General features: G+C 50.3%; 1 protein-coding gene across 5 annotated transcripts in view; it reads right to left on the bottom strand.

The window, feature by feature from the left end:
- Positions 1–13,482: 13,482 nt before the first annotated feature.
- The window catches only part of Wdtc1 (WD and tetratricopeptide repeats 1), a 70,603-nt gene continuing 64,327 nt past the window's right edge, over positions 13,483–19,758 (bottom strand). For all 5 annotated transcript variants that reach the window (XM_042272024.2, XM_015994506.3, XM_006975618.4 and 2 more), the window contains 4 exons: positions 18,786–19,021; positions 17,778–17,949; positions 16,566–16,758; positions 13,483–15,349 (listed from right to left, as the gene is read on the bottom strand). In XM_042272024.2, coding sequence (XP_042127958.2) covers positions 15,152–15,349; positions 16,566–16,758; positions 17,778–17,949; positions 18,786–19,021 — 799 coding nt within the window. In that variant the 3' untranslated portion in view covers positions 13,483–15,151. The remainder of the gene's footprint in view (positions 15,350–16,565; positions 16,759–17,777; positions 17,950–18,785; positions 19,022–19,758) is intronic.

Below are 19,758 nucleotides of genomic sequence, written 5' to 3' on the forward strand. Positions count from 1 at the left end.
CTACACAAAGAAAAAAAATCTCACTGGTATCATAGCTAAAACTAATGCTAATCTGCTCAAATTCCTTTGAGCACCTGTACCTCTTCATGAATGACCCTGGGCTGTGTGAACCCTGGGCGGTGTGAACCCTGGGCAGTGTAAACCCTGTGTGGTGTGAACTGTGTGGTGTGAACCCTGGGCGGTGTGAACTGTGTGGTGTGAACCCTGGGCAGTGTGAACCCTGGGCGGTATGAACCCTGGGCAGTGTGAACCCTGGGCGGTGTGAACCCTGGGCAGTGTAAACCCTGTGTGGTGTGAACTGTGTGGTGTGAACTGTGTGGTGTGAACCCTGGGCTGTGTGAACCCTGGGCAGTGTGAACCCTGTGTGGTGTGAACCCTGGGCGGTGTGAACCCTGGAGGGAAGCCACCCCTCCAGCAGGGTTTGGAAGGGATTAAGCGCCCAGTCAACAGTTGTTGGATGAGTTGTCCCAGTAGTTCTGAACTCAGTCACAGCAGTTGTCTAACTTCTTCTGTGCCCCAGGTTTTCAAGGAAAGTGTGTGTCTCTGATAGTCCTTTACCAGCGTTGAGTGTATGTTTGAATGAGTAAACAACCAAAGCAAGTCTCGGGGTTCTGCCGCAGAGCTGGCGGTACTAACAAAATGCCACATGTAATCTGACAAGCTTCGATAGCTTCCCGTGGCACTTAGTATAAGACACAAATATCTACCATGGTTTTTGTTGTTGCTGTTGTTTCCGAGGTTTCTCTGTGTAGCTTTGGAGCCTGTCCTAGAATTAGCTCTGTAGACCAGGCTGGCCTTGAACTTACAGAGGTCCACCTGCCTCTGCCTCTTGAGTACTGGGATTAAAGGTGTGCGCCACCACAGTCCTGCTATATCTATCATGTTTAATTTACAAGACTCTGCACCTTCCAGACCGTGTCTTATCTCTTACTTCGTCACTATTGATACCCTAGCCTTTGATCCCTTCCTTCCTTCATCCCTTCATGAGGAACATGGCCCACCCCCACCCCCGCCTTTAATATACCCCTTTACCCACTTACACTAACTTCCGTTCATCCTTCCAGACTTAGAGGCAATGTCATTTTCTCAGCCAGCCAACTTTTGGCTTCCAGTCTGAATTAGAAGGTCCCTGTCGCTCTCCTCTGGAACATGCTTTTCCACAGCACACGCACGCCCATGTATTGTTTGCTTCCTCCACCGTGGAGGAATGGTTGTCTTCACTTCTAAACCCAGGGCCTAGTCGAGTGCTTAGTGGTTTTTTTTAACCAATATTCACTAAGCCAGATCTGTGACAAATCCTTATAGGCTTGGCATAATATTTTGGTAACAGACTGTTTGAGCAAAGGGACCTAGCTTATCGTCTGCTACTTCTTGTGCTCTGAGCCCTTTGAAGACAGTTCCTGGAGGCTGGTGGGCACAGCGTCTTAGTCCTCTGCTCTGAGAGAGCCCTCGCGTTCTTCTTACAGCCTGCATTACCCTCCCTTTGCCCTGGGTAGCTACAGAAGTCAGGACACAAAGGTCGTGTGGCTGGATAGCGAAGCCAGCTCTGACTCCTGTCGGGGGCCCCTCTCCCGGGCTCTGCTTCCCAGGGCCCCTTCTCTCACACCATCACCTTGGTTCTCCCCCAGAGCACTCAGCTCCCTGGCCTGTGTCCTTGCCTGGCCTGCCTGTTTCCCTTTTCCCCCAGCCAGATGGATAATCTCCATCAAAGACTATCGCTGCCTTCCAGGCTCAGAGGATCACAGCAGGGCCTGGAAGAGGCTCCTCTTACACAGAGTTTGTTTGAGGATTGATGGGGTTCAGAGCCACCCCTCCCCCAACACATACACTACCCAAAATAGGAATGACCATCTGGATCCATTTATGGGGCTGCCTGGGGGAGGGGAGGATGGCAGAGTGGAATCTGTCACGCTGGTGAACCTTTGGCGGTAAGATGCCGCCCCTTGGAGAGTGAGCTGAGGGTGCTCCCTGTTTTGAGGGAGTCAGGACACTTCCTCAACCGACTCCATGTAGGACTCCCCAGGGCTCACACACCTCCTCTCTCAGGGCATCTCACTCATCCTGGCATCCAAGGCTCTCCCTGGGCTGGTCCCACATTTCCTTTCCAGGCTCATCTGTGTCCTTGTGATGTCGTGATGCTGGCCTCACTGTACCTCCTGCCTCCTGTCTTTGCTCACTCTGTGCTTAATCAGGAATGCCCTTTCCCTCCTCCTCAGCACCACGTTCAAGGTTTCAGGCTAATGCTTTCCTATGCTTCCAGAGCATGAAGGCTGTTTCCACCTCTTGAATATTCATGTGTGCTTGCATTAGCATTAGCTGTTTACACGTCTGTCTCCCCCTGGAGACTGGAGACTCCTTGAGAAAGGGACTGACTGGATCTAATGGGCCCTATAGTCAGCGGGCAGAGAGGGGTTGCCCAGGGAGTGCCCTAGGAGCTATTTGTTGACCATATATGGTCTCCTTTCTGGGGAAGATGCGTCTCAATCAGTAGACCTGCAAAGGTGAAGGAGCGCCCGCCCCAGCCAGGGGCTGCGTGGCTGCCAGTTGGAGGAGCCCCGAGGCTGGCTGCTGGGTGTGGCACCCCAGGGGGAGTGTCTCTGTGGATTTGCAGTCTTTGGCTCAGCTCCATCACTACACTCTGCCTACTAGAGACTGGATAGGTTTCTCTCCCTCGCCTCCTCTCCCCCTCTTCCCCTCCCCATCTCTCCCCCTCTCCTCTTCCTCCTTTTTTTCAATCTTTCTGTCCCCATTAGGACTGTGAAACTTTCTGCAACTCAGAGGGGACTGAGGGGCCAATCATTTAATGCAAAAAACCATTGACAACTAAGCCCTGACTCTTTAGAGATCACAGCAGAGCTTCCTATCGCCTCCTTTTATGGGTGAGTTTACCCAAGCAAGGTTACAAACTGTACAGCTAGGGTCACAATCTAAGTCTCCCACTTTGGGACAGACAGTAAAGCATGAGGTAAAACATGTGGGCTTGAGACATGGCCAGCCTGTTTACGGTCTGAAGCCTAGCTGTCAGGGGCTACTGAAGTAGCTGAAATAGGACATCAGTTTCCTCATACCTGAAGGAGGAAACAGCTGGGTATATAGTTCGTTTGGCACAGTGCTCTGGGAGCATATACAAGGTTATCGGTTCAGTCCCTGGCACTCCATAAAACTGGACATGGAGCTGGGGTGGGTGGGTGGCGCAGGGCTTTAATTCCAGCACTCTGGAGGCAAAGGCAGGAGGATCTCTGTGAGTTTGAGGATAGCCTGGTCTACAGAGTGAGTTCCAGATAACAAGGATTACATAGAGCAGTGGCTCTCAACCTGTGACCCTTTAATTCAGTACCTCATGTTGTGGTGACCACCCCAACCATACATTATTTTTTTTATTATTTATTTCGGGTGCATTGGTGTTTTTATCTACATATATGTCCATATGAGGGTGTTGGATCCCCTGGAGTTGGAGTTGCAGACAGTTGTAAACTGCCATGTGAGTGCTGGGAATTGAACCCAGATCCTCTGGAAAAGCAACCAGTGTTCATAACCACTGAGCTTCCCAGCTCCCCATAAAATTATTTGGTTGCTACTTCATAAATGTAATTTTGCTGTTGTTATGAATCATAATGTAAATATCTGATATGCAAGATATCTGATATGCAACCCCCAAAGAAGTTGAGACCCATAGGTTGAGAACTGCTGACACAGAGGAACTCTGTCTCAAAAAATAAAACCAAAAATTAAAAAAACAACAAAGAATACTGGCCATAGGGGCACAAACCTGTAATCTTGACTCTTGGAAAAAGACCTTGATTCTAAAAAGAAAAAAAAATCTTATAAAACAAAACAAAACATTGGAACCTTTTATTTATTTGTTTGTTTATTTATTTATTTTGGTATTTTTCCAGACAAGGTTTCTCTATGTAACAACTCTGTCTGGAACTCACTTTTGTAGACCAGGCTGGCCTCGAACTCACGGAGATCTGTCTGCCTCTGCCTCCTGAGTGCTGGGATTAAAGGTGTGCACCACCATGCCTGACAGATCTTTTATCTTTTAGATTTACCTATGAGTGTTTTGCTTGCACATGTCTGTGCACTACATTCATGCCTGGTGCCTATGAAGGCCAGAAGAGGGTGTTGGCTTTCTTGGGACTAGAGTTACAGAAGATTGTGAGCCATCATGTGGGCACTGGGAATCAAATCCTGGCCCTCTGCAGGAGCAACAAGTGCTCTTAACACTGAGCCGTCTCTCCAGCCAGTAAATACATTCTTTTTAAGCATGTGTGCTTTGTATCTCAAGAGGTTGTGTACATCCTGTGCCACCCTTCTCTGGCTGGCCTGTGACTTGCTAACCAGAGAGGGTAACAGTATCCATTTTGCTGCAAGAATACATCCAAAGAGGTTGTTGGGGTGGGGGTTGGGGAGACAGGGGGTGTACAGGAGGGACTGGCTGAGGTGGAGGCACATATTGGAGTCCAGCCCACATCTGCCTGTCTCTGGTGGAAAGAGAGAATGATAAGAATAGGGAGAGTCAGCCTGAAACAGTAAACTACGGTGGCAATAGAGGGCAGGGCCATGAGTGGCACATTCCTACCGCAGTGCAGGATGCCTTCATCTGAGCGCCTTCCCTGCTGATATCGTTAGGCCCGAGCCTGGCACATGGTAGGGCACTCACTGATGGGACAGTACTGGAAAGGATCCTGTTTCCCACTGAAGGCCAATGTTCAGGGCCACACGCAATCCACTTGCTATTCTATAACTTCCAGATAATCTGGAAGCTCTGGGCTGGCAGGAACTGGCAGGAACCAGGTCTATTGTATGCATTCTCATTGAGCCAGCGGCCAGCCCAGTGCCAGGCACACAGTAAGAAGCTGAAACCTGTATTAGAAATATTAAAATAAGAAAATGTCTGTTGGGGCTGGAGAGATAGATGGGTCATTGGTTAAGAGCACTGACTGTTCTTCCAGAGGACCTGGGTTCAATTCCCAGCACCCACATGGCAGCTAACAATTGTCTGTAACTCCAAGATCTGACCCCCTCACACAGACATACAGGCAGGCAAAACACCAATGCAAATGAAATAAAAATAAATTTAAAAAATGTCTCTTGTGTTTTAGTGAAGATAATAACCAGGTCCTTGGGCATGCTAAGAAAACGATTTAAAATTTTTTGATTTATTTTTAAAGATATATTGTATTCTCATTAGTGTTTTGCCTATATGTATATCTGGGCACCATGTGCATGCCTGGTGCCCTTAGAGGCCAGAAGAGGATGTTGGATCCCTTGGAACTTGAGTTACAGATGGTTCTGAGCACCACGTGGGTGCTGGGAGCTCCCTGCAAGAGTAATTTACCAACTGCTGAGCCATCTCTCCAGTCCCAAGAAAATGACTCAAAAAACTGGTCTAGGAACCAGAGATCAGGATTTAGTCCCGGAATTGCTTCGTCCACTGTGGGGCCTGAGACAAGCCATCCTTTCCCTTTCTCTTTGGAATTCATTGTTCATGCTCTGGGGAGGGGACGAGGAAAGTATTTAAAAGATCCCAGGTGGTCCAGATTACAGCCAGGCCTGAGAGTCACTGAACAGCTAACTTGTCTCCGAGGTTCTGCATCCACATTTGGGCATAACCTATAAAGAGGGAGGCCATGGCAGGCTCTGGGGCTACACCTGCCCACCATGAATACAGACACCTCTGTTTGTCATGTCTGCCTTGCTGTGCATTTTCACTGTGTGCTTATCTGAGCTCCAGGCTCTCGTCAGCAGGGCCAGCAAGAGCTTTGGATGAGTCCCAGGAGCAGAACTCTTTACAAATGGAACACTGCTGATCCTCTTTATACTTTTGCCTTTCCCAGAGCCACATAGATGGAATCATAAAACATTTTGCCTTTACTGATATCACTATGCATTTATTCTATGCACATTAAAATATCTTATATGTGTGGTAGTTTGAATGTATTTGGCCCCCATAAGCTCATAGGGAGTGGCACTATTAGGAGGTGTGGCTTTGTTGGAGTTGGTTTGACCTTGTTGGAAGAGGTGTGTCACTGTGGAGGTGGGATGTGAGGTTTCCTATGCTCAGGATACTGCCCAGTGAGTCAGTTGACTTCCCGTTGCCTGCCCATTGAGCTGTAGGAATCTCAGCTCCAGCACCACCTCTGCCTGCACGCTGCCATGCTCCCCATTATGATGATAATGGACTGAACCTCTGAAACTGTAAGTGAGCCCCTCAATGAAATGTTTTCTTTCTAAGAGTTGCCATGATCATGGTGTTTCTTCATGCAATTTCGTAGGCAATAAAGATGCCTAAGCCAATACGTATGGGTGTTTTCTCTGCTTGGGTCTGTGTACCATATGTGAGCCTGGAAATGCCTGAGGCCAGAAGAGAGCATGGGATCCCCTGGGACTGGAGGTACAGACTGTGAAAGCTGCCCTGTAGGTGCCGTGAGTTGAACCTGGCCAGTCTCCTGGAAGAGCAGCCAGTGCTCTTAACCGATGAGCCATCTCTCCAGTCTCAATTGTTTTTTTCCTGAGGTAGGATAGGTACTGTTCATGTTGGCCTTGAACTCTGAGCTCAGGCCACCCACCCTGCTTCAGTCTTCTCAGTAGCTGGGACCACAGGAACAAGCCATAACACACAGGTAGATCCCACTTATTTATTTATTTATTTATTTAATTTATTTTTGTGGCTCGCAGAGATCTGCCTGCCTCTGTCTCCTGAGTACTGGGATAAAAGGCTACCATGCCTGGCTGTTTTTTTTTTCTTAATATGTATTTGTATGTATATGAAAAAAAATGCCCCCCTTTTGTTTCAGGAACATTCCATTGTATGGTTGTAGTTAGTTTATCATCTGACCTTTTGAAATACATATTGGTTGATTTGTTTGGACAATAGTGAACAAAACACTTATAAATACACAAATATATGTTTTTACATAGAAGATTTTGTCTCATTTCGGTAAATACCAAGGAGTATGATTCGATTGTATAGTATACTATTGGGTAGTAGCCGGGTGAAAGTGACTCACACCTTTAATCCCAACACTCAGGAGGCAGAGGCAGGCAGATCTCTGTGAGTTTGAAGCCAGCCTGGTCTACAGAGTGAGTTCTAGGATATCCAGAGCTACACAGAGAAAGCCTGTCTCAACAAACAAACAAACAAACAAACAAAAGAACTGTGAACTGTCCTCAGACATGGGTACATTAGCTAGGTGTTGTGGGATCTTCTAATTCCAGCAGGGGGGGGGAGGTATTAACAGAAGGCTCATAAACCTGGGCCACTCAGAGTTCCAAGCCAGCCTAGGCTCTGTAGAAAGGCCCTGTTTTGGATTATCTGAATATAGTTTTGCATTTTTCCAGCAATAAATAAAGCTCCAATTGCTCCACATCCTTGTCAACATTTAGTACTGTCGTTGTTTAAACCATCCCGATAGGTGTGTAGAGTTTTCTGTTACTTTGCTATTCTGTAATGACATGTTGTAATGATTTTTTCTAAAAGACAGGGTCTCATTCTATAGCACTGGCTGGCCTGGAACTCCTTATGTAGACCAGGTTGCCCTCAAACTCAAAGATCCTCCTGCCTCTGCCTTTTGAATATTGGGATTAAAGACATATGCCACTACACCTGTCATATTAACTATCTTTTCACAATGCTTATAAAACATGCTCGGTGAAGAATCATTTTAGATCTTTTTTGGGGGGTGAGGTGGAGTTTGAGACAGGGTCTCTCTAATACATAGCTCTGGTGTCCTGGAACTATGTAGACTGGGCTGGCTTCAAACTCAGAGATCTGCCTGCCTCTGCCTCCTGAGTGTTGAGTGTGTGCCACCACGCTTGGCTTTTTAAAAGTATTTATGTGTATGAGTGTCAGCTTGTGTGTATGTGTGCACACTACGTCCATGCAGTGCCCAAACAGGCCGGAAGGTGTCAGATGCCCAGTAATTAGAGTTGAGGCCCACCATGTAGTTGCTGGAAACTGATCCCAGGTCCTGAGGAAGAACAGGCAGCGCTCTTAACCACTGAGCCTTCTCTCTAGCTACTGCTTAGATCTTTCTCACTCCTCCCTCCCCACCCTGCCCTTCTGAGGCAAGATCAGCCCAGGCTGGCCTCAAATTCCTGACCTCCTTGCTTTTACTTTCAACTGCTGAATTACAGGTGTGAGCACCCCACCACACCTGGCTCAAAATTAGAGTCCTTTGGAGGTGGGTGTGCCGGCTCATACCTGCTGCGTCAGCGCTTCAAGCTGCTGGGAGTTCCTACCGGCCAGCCCAGGCTGCACAGTGTGGAGCTGCTTGAAAGAAGAAGACAAAACCAGCAAGCTGGATGTGGTGACCTATGCCTGTAATCCTAGTGCTTGGGAGCGGAAGGCAAAGGTCAAGAGTTCAAGGCCAGCCTAGGCTCCAAGAGACCCCGTCTCAAAATACAGGACCTGGCCTAAGGGAGCTCTCTGCACATTTCACACCCAAGTCCTTTGCCCCATGTTCTGGCACTGTTACCTCATAATCTTTGGTTTGGTTTTTCATTCTTTTATAGTGTCCTTTGCTGAACCAAAGTTTTTAATTTGGATGAAGTCTTACCTACTGATTTTCCCCACTGATCTTATTTTTGATGTTGTATCTAAAAACTCATTACAAAACTCAAGGTCACATAGATTTTCTTGTTATTTTCTGTGAAGTTTTACTGTTTTTGACACGGTCTGTGTAGCTCTGGCTGATTTCAAACGAGATCCTTTTGCCTCAACCTCATGTACCTAGCATTACAGGAATAAACCACCATGCCTAGATTATATATATATATATATATATATATATATATATATATATATATATATATATATATATATATATATATAGAGAGAGAGAGAGAGAGAGAGAGAGATAGTGTTTCTCTGTGTAACAGCCTTGGCTGTCCTGAAATTTGCTTTGTAGACCAGGCTAGCCTAGAACTCAGAGATCACTCTGTTTCTGCCTCTGGAATGCTGGGGTTAAAGGTGGACTGGAGAGGTAGGTCAGAGGTTAAGAGTGCTTTCTGCTCTTGCAGAAGACGTCCCAGCACTCACATGGCAACTTATAACCACCTTTAACTCCTGTTCCAAGAAATCCAATGCCCTCTTCTGGCCTCTGGGGTCACCTGAACTCATGTGGTGCACACAAATGTGTGCAGGTGTGCACACATACACAAAATACAATAGCCTTTAGATTTTTATTTCTTTTGTTTTGTTTTTCGAGACAGGGTTTCTCTGTGTAGCTTTGCACCTTTCCTTGAACTCACTTGGTAGCCCAGGCTGGCTTCGAACTCACAGAGATCTGCCTGGCTCTGCCTCCCGAGTGCTGGGATTAAAGGCATGTGCCACCACTGCCTGGCCTAGATTTTTCTTGACATGTGAGTGTCCAGTTGTTCTTATCAAGTGTATTTTAGAAAGAGTATACTTTCCCCATTGAACCGTTCCTTCACCAAAGACAAGTTGGCTCTATTTATGTGGGTCTGTTCATTTCTTTGGTCTGTTGATCATTTCTTGCCAGTATTGTCCTGTCTTTATTACTTTAGTACACCTTGCAGTTGGGTTTTATTGCTCCTTCAACTTGGTTCTTCAGTATTGTCTTGGCTATTGTGAATCTTTTACTTCTCCATGCACAGCTTAGAAGTGTTCTGCTGATATTCATAAAATAACTTGCCGGCACTTTTGGAAATTATTTGTTGAAGTTATAGATCAAGTCAGAAATGGCTGACACATTAATGTTAAAACTTCCTAACTATAAGCAAGAACAATCCATTTAATTTTATATTACCAATTTTGAATTTTTATAATATAGCTCTTGTACTGCTGGGCATGGTGGCACACACCTGTAGTCCCAGCACTCGGGAGGCAGAAGCAGTAGATCTTTATGACTGGAGGCCAGCCTGATCTACAGAGTTGAGTTCCAGGTCAGCCGAGGCTACACAGTGAGGCCTGTCTCAAAAACACAAATAATGTGTTTCATATGTGTGTGTGTTGTCACTCTGTACATTTTGTTAGATTTTAAGAATTTTAATTTATTAACGTGTAAGTGTATGTGCACGTGAGTGCCAGTGAAAACCGGAAGAGGGCATCAGATTCCCCAGAGCTAGAGTCGGAAAGCTCTGAGCGGCCCAATGAGAGTGCTGGGAACCAGACTCTGTTCTTCTAGAGGAGCAGGAAGGACTCTTAACTGCCGAGTCACCTCTGCAGCCCATTCCTAAAGATTAAAAAAAAATAACTTTAGTAGCCAGGCAGTGGTGGCACATACCTTTAATCCCAGCAGAGGCAGGTGGAACTCTGAGTTCCAAGGTCAGCCTGGTCTACAGAGGGAGTTCCAGGATAGCTGGGGCTACACAGAGAAACCCTGTTTCAAAAATAAACAATCTTTTTGGGGGGTTGAAGAGGTGCTTTGGGAGTAGTGAAACTACCCTGTATGGCAGTGTAATGGTGTATATCTGAAGTCTGCTTCGTAATCTGTTCAGTGCAATAATCAAAATGTAATCAACACCAGTTCATCCATGGTAACAAATGTGTCACAGTGCTATGGCTTGGGTAAGAAATGCCCAGCTAGGGGCTGGAGAGATGGCTCAGAGGTTAAGAGCACTGGCTGCTCTTCCAGAGGTCCTGAGTTCAATTCCCAGCAACCACATGTTGGCTCACAGCCATCTGTAGTGAGATCTGGCCTGCAGGGATACATGCAGACAGAATACTGTATGCATAACAAATAAATCTTTAAAAAAAGAAAGAAGTGCCCAGCACTACTGATAGGTGGCTGGGTCTTGAGGGTGCAAAATTCATCAATGGTTAATCCATCAATTGTGGGGTATTAAGGGATGAAGCCTGATTGGAGGAGAGAGGTGTTTTCCTTTTTATCTCTCTGCATCCTGGTTACTTTGAGGTGGGCGACTTCCCTCTGCTCCTTATCCCGGATTTTTGCTTTGCCACAGGCTGAAAGGTAATGGGACCAGCTGTCCATGACCCAAAGCCTATGAAACCACGAAGCAAAAGAAAACTTTGCTGCTGTTTGTTTTTCTTGGGCATTTTGTCACAGCAACTAAAGTGACCAATATATAGACTAGTGGAAGGGGGTCGGTGATGGGGTCACACTGCTCAGTTTCCGGTGTAGACATGCACGTGTGTAGATCAGAGGTTGGTGTTGGCTGTCTTCCTCTAGTGCTCTATTTTTTGAGACAGGATCTTTGTATTAAACCTGAAGCTTGTTAATTCAACTGGACTATCCAATCAGCAAACCCTCTGGATCTTCCCATCTCTGTCACCCCAGAACAAGGACTACAGCCGCATGCCACATTTGGGTCCTTATACCTGTGTGGCATGAGTTTTACCAACTAAGTCACCCCCCAGACCCCTCAATTTTCTGCAAGCCTAAAACTACTCTAGTGGGGGAAAGGGGTACCAATGCCAAATAAAAGGAGCTCCTGGTAAAATTCTTAAAATTCCTTCCTCACTGAGCATGGTGGCCTTAATCCCAGCACTCGGGAGGCAGAAGCAGGTGGATCTGGGGTGTTTGAGATCAGTTTGGCCTATATTGTGAGTCCTAGGACAGCCAGGGCTACAGTGAGACCTTGTATCAAAAAGCCACAATGCGTCTCACTTACTGTTTATTTATTCCTGTTTCGTGTGTGCAGGTGCACCCTGTGTGTGCAGTGCCCATGAGGCCAGAAGAGAATGTTGGGTCTCCTGGAACTGGAGTTAGAGACGGTTGATGTGTGTGTGCTGAGTACAGAGCCCAGGTCTTCTTCGGGATCAAGTGCTTATGTAACCAATGAACACTTCTCCCACCATCTTGGTAAATTCTAGTGGCTCCTCCTTGTCTATAGGGACCAAGCCTGTAGTCTCTCACTGAGGACATGGAATCCTCCAGTTAACCCCTCCTGTTCACCATCTACAATCTGGGTCCCCAGAGAAACACACCACTGCATTATTTCCTTGCCCTGGGACGCTGTACCTCTCTCAAATGGTCTGGAAATATCTTGAGGCTTCTGGAGACTTAATTTGGGAACACAGGGTCTTTGTCTGGCCTGTCTCCTGACCTGATGAGATACAGCCAGCTAGCCCAGCTTGGTTCCTGCAGTACAAAGATTCTCAAGTTTCCCCGAGGAACTGTTCCCCTGGCACTGGAGCTCCTAAACTGTATCAAGGGACCTTTTGGGGTCCTGGCAGGGTGTCGGCAGCAAACAGGAGCATTTTCAATTTGAGAGCTGCCAACATCTACGCACCACAGAGGAAGGGACCAGCTCGAGGTAGCCTTCAGCCTCATTATGAGACTGCACCGCACTGCTTTTGACTACGTCATTTCGAGAAGTTGGGTTATAGCTGGGTGTAGCAAGATACACCTTTACTCCTGGCACTAGGGAGGCAGGCAGATCTCTACCTACCAGGACAGCCAGGGCTACATAGCAGATCAACCCTGTTTAAAAAAAAAAAAAAGTTTTTTTTTAGCAGTCACTGTGATGAAAAGCAAATCAATGTGGAAGTGGAAGTGAGTGGTGGTGTTTGCTTTGAATAAAAGTTTGCGAAGCTGTGCAGCAGCCAAGTACTGGGATCCCATCCGGAACTGGCTATTTAAGAAAGAATGGGGCTGGGGGTGGAGCTCAGTGGACAGTGCTTGCCCAGCATGCCCGCTGCCCCAGGTCCATCCCTAGCATGCAAAAAACTGCATCACATTAGCTGGGTGTGGTGGTGTACACCTGGGATCCCAGCGCTCAGGGGTTGGAGGCAGGAGGATCAGAAGTTCAAGGTCATCCTGGCCTACAGTGAATTCAAGGCCAGCCTGGGCTAGAGATCCTGTCTCAAAAGTGTCTCCTAATTTCTGTGTGTTATTTTTTAAAATATAACTAATTTGCTAGGACATAAAAACTCCTATGTGATTTGACTTACATACTTAATACATGGACTCAGCCATTTTTTGATTTGGGGGGGCTCCATGAAAAATTACTGTGATGATGATGCTGTAAGCTGAGAAATTCTGGAATCTTCTGGTTTAAGGAATCACTAAATCTAGGACACAGGAAAAAAAAAACAAAAACAAAATGAACCTGTGGATTCTAAAATCCATGTAGTAGGCTACAATTAGAATTCTTTTCTGCAGTAAGACAGAAAGGGACACAGAACACACAGCGTGTGTCAAGGGCAACACTCCTGGGTTGTAACACACAGAAGAAACACGTGCCTTCTGGACCCTAGAGTGGAATCTGCATTTCTGACTTGGGTTCTAGTTGAAGGAATCTGAAAAACTACTAAGATTTGAAATCCCTCATTTCACAGGGAGAAAGCCAGTGAGGAAAAGCTGATTATTGCCAAATCACAGCCATCAGCTCTGGGCTTTGTGCTCGGCCTGCTGGGCTGAGTGGCCGCTGTTCATGATGTCTCTCACAAGGCAGGTTTCCCTCTGCAGAGGTGTGGCTGCTCCAGGTCGGAGAGCTCTGGAGGCGAGGGACTCAAGACCCATTTGTAACCCAACAAATGCCACCAGTCACAACTAGAACAAAATGGTTTTAATCAATTGCGTCCGTCACCCTCACTCTCCTGGGAGCAGAGCAACAAAAAGACTCAGCTCCTGCCCCCAGAGGACAGTAAGGCTTGTGTGTCTCTCCACGCTGCAGGGCCCAGGCTAGGCAGCTGGCGGGAGACAGGAGGATGGAGGGAAGAGATGGCAGGTGGCCTGAACACAGGAAAGCAAAGGGACCCTGGCCAGTTCTTGTGGCCCAAGGCCTAGCCCAGCACCCCCTCTCCCCCTCCCTGGCTTGAGAAAGGTCATGAGGAAGAGACAGGGGAGCGAGTCCCAGCAGCAGGAGCAGCAGCAGCAGCTGTTCCCTTCACCAATAAATACACTTCATTACCAAGCTACAAGAGAGGGGTGGGCAGAGGGCCTGGGGTGGGCAGGAAGGGGGAGAAGCTGCCACCTGTGTCGCTGAGATTAAAGCAATGAGATGGTGCCAGACCCCCACCACTAGCCTCAACCCCTAGTCTTCTGAAAACTGTGAAAAAGCTTTTAACATGGCCCTCCTGTCTCCAGGCTGCTCAGCTTGACTGAGAGGAGGCACCTGGCAGAGACAGGGCTGAGGGAGGAGGGAGGGAGGGGGAGGGAGAGAAGGGAGGCTGCTCCTCCTCAGAGGCTGCAGCTGGAGGGCTGCAGCCCAGAAGCAGCACGCAGGGCCGCAGGGCCGGGGTTGGCTGGGATGAACCAACTCCCACCTCCAGAGCAGGAGCCAAGGGGGCAGAGGGAGAGGAGACTTGGTGGCGGGGTGGCCGCGGTGTCCAGTGTAAAGCTTGGGGGCGGCTGAGCTGGGGACTCTCCTCCCCCTCCCCCCAGAGCAGCAGGGGACAGAGAAAAGCCATCACTTCTTTGGTCTTTGTGGCGGCTCAGCACACGGTGGAAAGGAGGGCAGAGGGCGGCACGGGTCCTCAGGAAGCGCCACCTCAGCAGAGTAGGCCTGGCTGGGAGCTCTGGCAGAAAGGTCACAGTGAGGCCAAGGAGCGCCCCAGGAGAGTGGCCATGGCGCAGAAGTCCTTGCAGGGCAGGTGGGTGGGGAGGAGGTGCCCCACCTCCTGTCACATCATAGGAAAAGGCAAAGCCCCCAGAAACAGCCTAGAACAGGCCCAGGAGGGGCCGAGGACGCTCCTCTGCCACCAGGGCAGGTGGCCTGACCTGGCCACTCCAGGGCTCCCGTCTTTCCTATGCTTCCACCCTAGCACTGGTGGCTGTGAAGGGACCTTCCAGAAAGACCACAGGGGAGCTAGCCCTGTAGGCGGGGAGCAGGAGCGGCAGAGGGCCAAGGCAAGCCTCTGCCGGCCCCGGCCACCCCCTTCCTGCTGCCAACTGAAGGGCAGGGCAGTCCTTGAAGACAGCTGCAGCTCTGGCCTCCCCACTGGAGGCAGAGAGGGTTTTGCGAAGGGCCAGAGCCTTCCAGAGACACAGAAGCAGGAGGTGAGGGCATACGGAGGGGCTTCCCCTCCTGCTTTTCTGCTCAGGGCTGGGGACAGTCAAGGGACAATCAGCCCAAGAGTCTGAAAGCCAGCAAGTTGCAGCGATCCCCACCCACAATGCCAAACTAACAAACAAAACAGGGAAATGAGAAATGGGGGGAAGACAAAGCAAACAGAAGCCAGCCCCTCCTCTCCTCACGGCTGGGGCTGGCCTAGGAGCATCTAGCTGGGCCGGCACTGCACCTGGCCCTCTGAGCTGTCCTCGTCGTCAGAGGCCCCAGCACCCCCACTGCTCAGGCCTGTGATCCGGTAGCCCATGTCCAGCAGCATCGCCTCCAAGGGGTTGGCATTCATGCGCCGCTGGTTGGCCTGAGAGGCACCCTCCATATCCTCCACCACTCGGCCTGTGAGGTCTTCACTCTGTCAAGGAAAGACAGTGGCTCAGGCGGAAGGCCGGCAGGACAGAGGGAGGGCCGGCAGGACAGAGGGAGGGCCGGCAGGACACGAGGGAGGAGCGTGGACTGCGGCGTATGCATGCACAGGGCTGGGGAGGGAAACACACACACTGGGATATATGAGAAGAAATACCCACTTCCGAATATGTAAAAGAGGGGCTGGAGAGATGGCTCAGCGGTTAAGAGCACTGGCTGCCCTTCCAGAGGACCTGGGTTCAATTCCCAGCACCCACATGGCAGGGCAGCTCACACCTGTCTCTAACTCCAATATCTGATACCCCCACACAGGCACCGTATCAATATACATAAAATAAGTACTTTTAAAAAAGAATATGTAAAAGAAATCGCACTAGTGTATCTATGGGGCACACAAGGTAAAACACATTGGGAGGGGATATGTACACAGGAATACACGTTGGGGGGGATGCTTCCCATCAGGATATTATGTGTATATGGAGAGCAAATGGGTGGGTCGGGGACCAGATGCAGCCCCCTACCTCTAATAGTCCTTCCTTTATCTTTTCTCGGTCAAGGAAGGCTCCTATGGGGTCCCTTCTATAAAGTCACAAGTCAGTCCTGGATTCAGATCTACTTTGTGAACTTCAGTATGCCAGCTGCCTCTGGAAGGCTCACCTGCCTACTGGCACTGAGGGCAGAGGAGGCCACACTGACCTAAGTGTTCTGTGGGCAAGACTGCACAGACCTCACAGCATCCTCTGGAGTTGTATCACCCCCGTGGTTGAGCGAAAGGGTAGACTCAGACTTAAGGCAGTCAGATTCCAAAGTCTGTGGACATTGCTGGGACCTGAGGAGTCAGCCTTAAAACAGCTTCTGGGCAGATACATCCGAAGCCTAGGAAGGGAAAGGCCTCTGGGGAGCGTGAGGCACTCCCATGAGAGGCTGATCTCGCGCTGTCTTTCTCCTTGTACACCTGCTCTTGGTGGACGGGCATTTCACCTTCATGGCTGGCTCAGGGATACGCTCCAAGAATGCAAATGCCAATCTCACCCCAGAAGTGCCCACTGCATTTAGGGCTTCCCGGGCCCGGGGCTCCCCGCTTCCCAGTAGCTTTTAGCCTGTACGGCTTACTCACTTGCCCAGCACTGAAGCTCAGCCTGAGGCCCTGAACACAGTCCCTGATCCTTGTTGTCTGGCTTTGGCTACCTGGCCCGTGTCCTCACCTCTGGCCGTGGGTTCCACAGTCGCACAACCGGGTCGATGCCACTGGTGGCCAGGAAGCAGTAGCTGGGGTGCGGCTGCAAGCAGTTGACGATGGACTCATCGCCCTGGAGCACTCGGACTAGGTTGGTGGTCTCCTTTTCCCAGACGAAGAAGGAGCCATCGTCAGAGCCACTGACGATGTACTGAGCATTGCTGGCAGGGGACAAAGGGCAGGGAGGTCAGAGGGGAGATGCCCTAAAGTCTCAAGTAAAGGCCTGAGGGAAAAGGCCAGGCCGGGGACCACTCAGTCCCCCACACTCACAGAGCTGCCCTTGACTCAGAACTCTACTATGCAAACTGGCTTGCTCCTCCCACACTGCAGGAACCAGTCATTACTGTGTTAAAACCCAACATCAGTCAGGCAGTGGTGGTGCACACCTTTAATCCCAGCACTCAGGAGGCCGATCTCTGTGAGTCTGAGGCCAGCCTGGTCTACAAAGAGAGTTCTAGGACAGCCAGGGCTACACAGAGAAACTCTGTCTCGAAAAACAAACAAAAAACCAAACCAAAACAAAAAAATAACCCAACAGCTGTGACTCTCTGGGTCCCTCCAAGATAGTACCACAGTATCCCCAAGGTACACTGTTACCTCCTTGGTGAAGGACCAACTCTTGTATCTATCTTAGTTCTCTAAGAACACTCTCATCTAGCTAAGTCTTCCCTCAGCAATCCTAGACTTTTTGGGTCCAGCTATCAAATCCTACAGCACATCCACAACACAGCCCTCACACACTGTTGACATTTAGAGGAGATCTTGGCGGAGACTCTCTTGCTTTGTGTCCATGTGTCTTACCTACCCAAAGGGTATAAACGGAGAAAGGATGGGGCTTAGGGTGGGAGTGTCTGAGACTACCTAGGGCCCGGTCCTGAGCACAATGGTCTGACCAGCCTCTCTCTGAGAAAAGCTCTCAGTGTCCAGATAAAGCAAGCAAGCTCTAGGACACTAGACGGAGTGGGGAGGGGCGGAGGAGACCGTTCCCGGCCCAGCGCTGGATGCTGCACTCAGGCCAGGCTAGGATGACTCTGAGCGCCACGGCTGGCTTCACTGACTAGACAAACACTAGCACAGGTACCGAAGGGGACAGAGGCAGAGCCAGGCAGAGCGGCCACATCCCACCAACTGCCCCGCTGACCCCCGTGACAGCACCCTCCTCCTGGTCAGGGCCTCAGACCTGCCGAAGAAGTTGGCCTCCTTGATGTCTGTCGTGGTGTTACAGTGGCCGCAGTAGCGGAACTGGTAGTCGTAGCTCCGTTCCCGCAGCACCATTTCATCTTCGGAGATGGAGTCCTTGCGACTGGTGCTTCGAAGGCGAACTGGACCCCCGCCAGCTGCCTTCTTCTCCTCTGGGGGCAGAGACGGAGGAGGAGAGGAGGAGGAGAGGTGAGAGGTTTCCCTCCAGCCCTCACTGTTTCCTCTAGCTGTGCCGCTGCTGCTGCCGCCGCCGCCGTTCGCAGCCCAGGACTAGCGGTGCGAGGCTGTCCACCTCCACTCTCCCTCTGGACGTGAGGCCGCAGGGATCTGTTTAAGCCTGAGCAGCGTTCACCGAACGAACAAACCCGGGCTGGTTATCTGCCCGCAGGGAGCCCATTTTCCATGTTCGCAGGCCACGTTACCAAGACGCAGCTCCCCCACAACTCTACCCAGAGGAAGTGGGCAGCTCTGGGTGCCCTCTGCAGACGCCCCTGGTCTGGAGGCTCTGCTCTGCCGTGGCCACAGTTAGTTCTACCTGGTGGAGCTGAGCGGGAACAGCGCGTCTCCACCGCCCTGGCCGCCACGTCTGCCACTCGCACAGACTGGAACAAAGGCGCACACAGCATTGCTTTCTCTCTCAGCCCAGAGAGCTGCCGAGGCCCCGTCGGGAACAGGTGGGAAGGGCCAGCTGGAGCCCACTCAGCCTGCCTGGGCTCCGACGACGACGACGACTCCTGTACTGGTGTCCTGAACGCTCTCACTACCCTAACAGAGGCGTTCAATGGGAGGTGCTGGCCACCCCCACTCTTCAGGTGTGGAAACTCAGTTTCAGGGGTCAACAGACTGTCTTAGGCCCCGGGGTTTCTGAATCTGAAACTGAAGTTTCTGCAACTGAAGCCAGGGCGTTCCCATCACAGAACCATGCCCTTCCCAGACCATGTAGCCTAGGTAGCCAATCCACAGCAACCTCCCCTCGGCACTCACTCACCACCATCATTTTTGGAGAAAAGGGCAGCTGTGATGTCCCGACCCAACGCATCACAAGCACTGCTGTGGGCCTGTTCTGGGAACTTCCCTTTGAAGTCGTCCAGGCACTCCAGAGCCTCAGCCACATACTTCAGTTCAAAGAGGCATCGGGCCAGACGGAAGTGTGCCTTCAGGTGGCAAGGGTTCAAGGAGATGGCCTTGAGGCAGTCGCGGAGAGCATCATAGTGGTCGCCATCCCTGGGAAGGTAGAGGAATACAGCTTAGAGGTGGGGTCACGGCGCAAACCCAAGGTTCCCACTCAGTCTCCTCTACCAGACTTCAGGGTAAGGAGACATGGAATGAAGCCTTGGCTTAGCCCAGTACTCCCCCCTCTAAAGAGCAGCCAGGCACGCTGAGGTTTGAGTCAGTAAAAAGCAGTGCCCGGCTGCCCTCTGTCGGCCACAGACGGAACTGTGCGTGGCTCACCTCAGGCACCCGCAGCTCTGCAGCAGAAGGCCTGGCACCTTGCCCACCTCAGACTCCCCGAGCCCTCCTTCTCTTCCTTCATCCACCTCCTCAAATCCCCTGCTGGCCTTCAAAGCCATGTCCAAGGCAGGGGGCCCTCAAGGACAGTTCTGTGGTCTGGAGAAGCCAGAAGTGCTAGGCCGGGGGCTCAGGGTCTGACCAGCAGGCAGTGTGCCCTCAGCCAGACCCCCCTCTGTCCTGGCTGACTGATCTGCAGCAGCTGTGGCCTCCACCTCCTGGGGCTGCAGGATGGGGCCTGTCTGGCAAAGTCAGCTCTCTGGAAGCTGACGGTGAGGGGCTGTGCACGCCAGGAGCTCCAAATCCTCTCCACTCATTTCTCCAGTGGAAAAGTGTGGAGAAAGGGGAGTGGAGACGCTTTTTATTGGAGGGGAAAGGGAGAGGCCCTCATTTTCCTGCACGGAGCCTCCCCTGCCGCCAGATCTTCGCCTCTCATCTGTAGAGCCAAGCAG

This window comes from Peromyscus maniculatus, chromosome 2 (genome assembly GCF_049852395.1).
Source record: "Peromyscus maniculatus bairdii isolate BWxNUB_F1_BW_parent chromosome 2, HU_Pman_BW_mat_3.1, whole genome shotgun sequence".
NCBI lineage: Eukaryota > Metazoa > Chordata > Mammalia > Rodentia > Cricetidae > Peromyscus > Peromyscus maniculatus.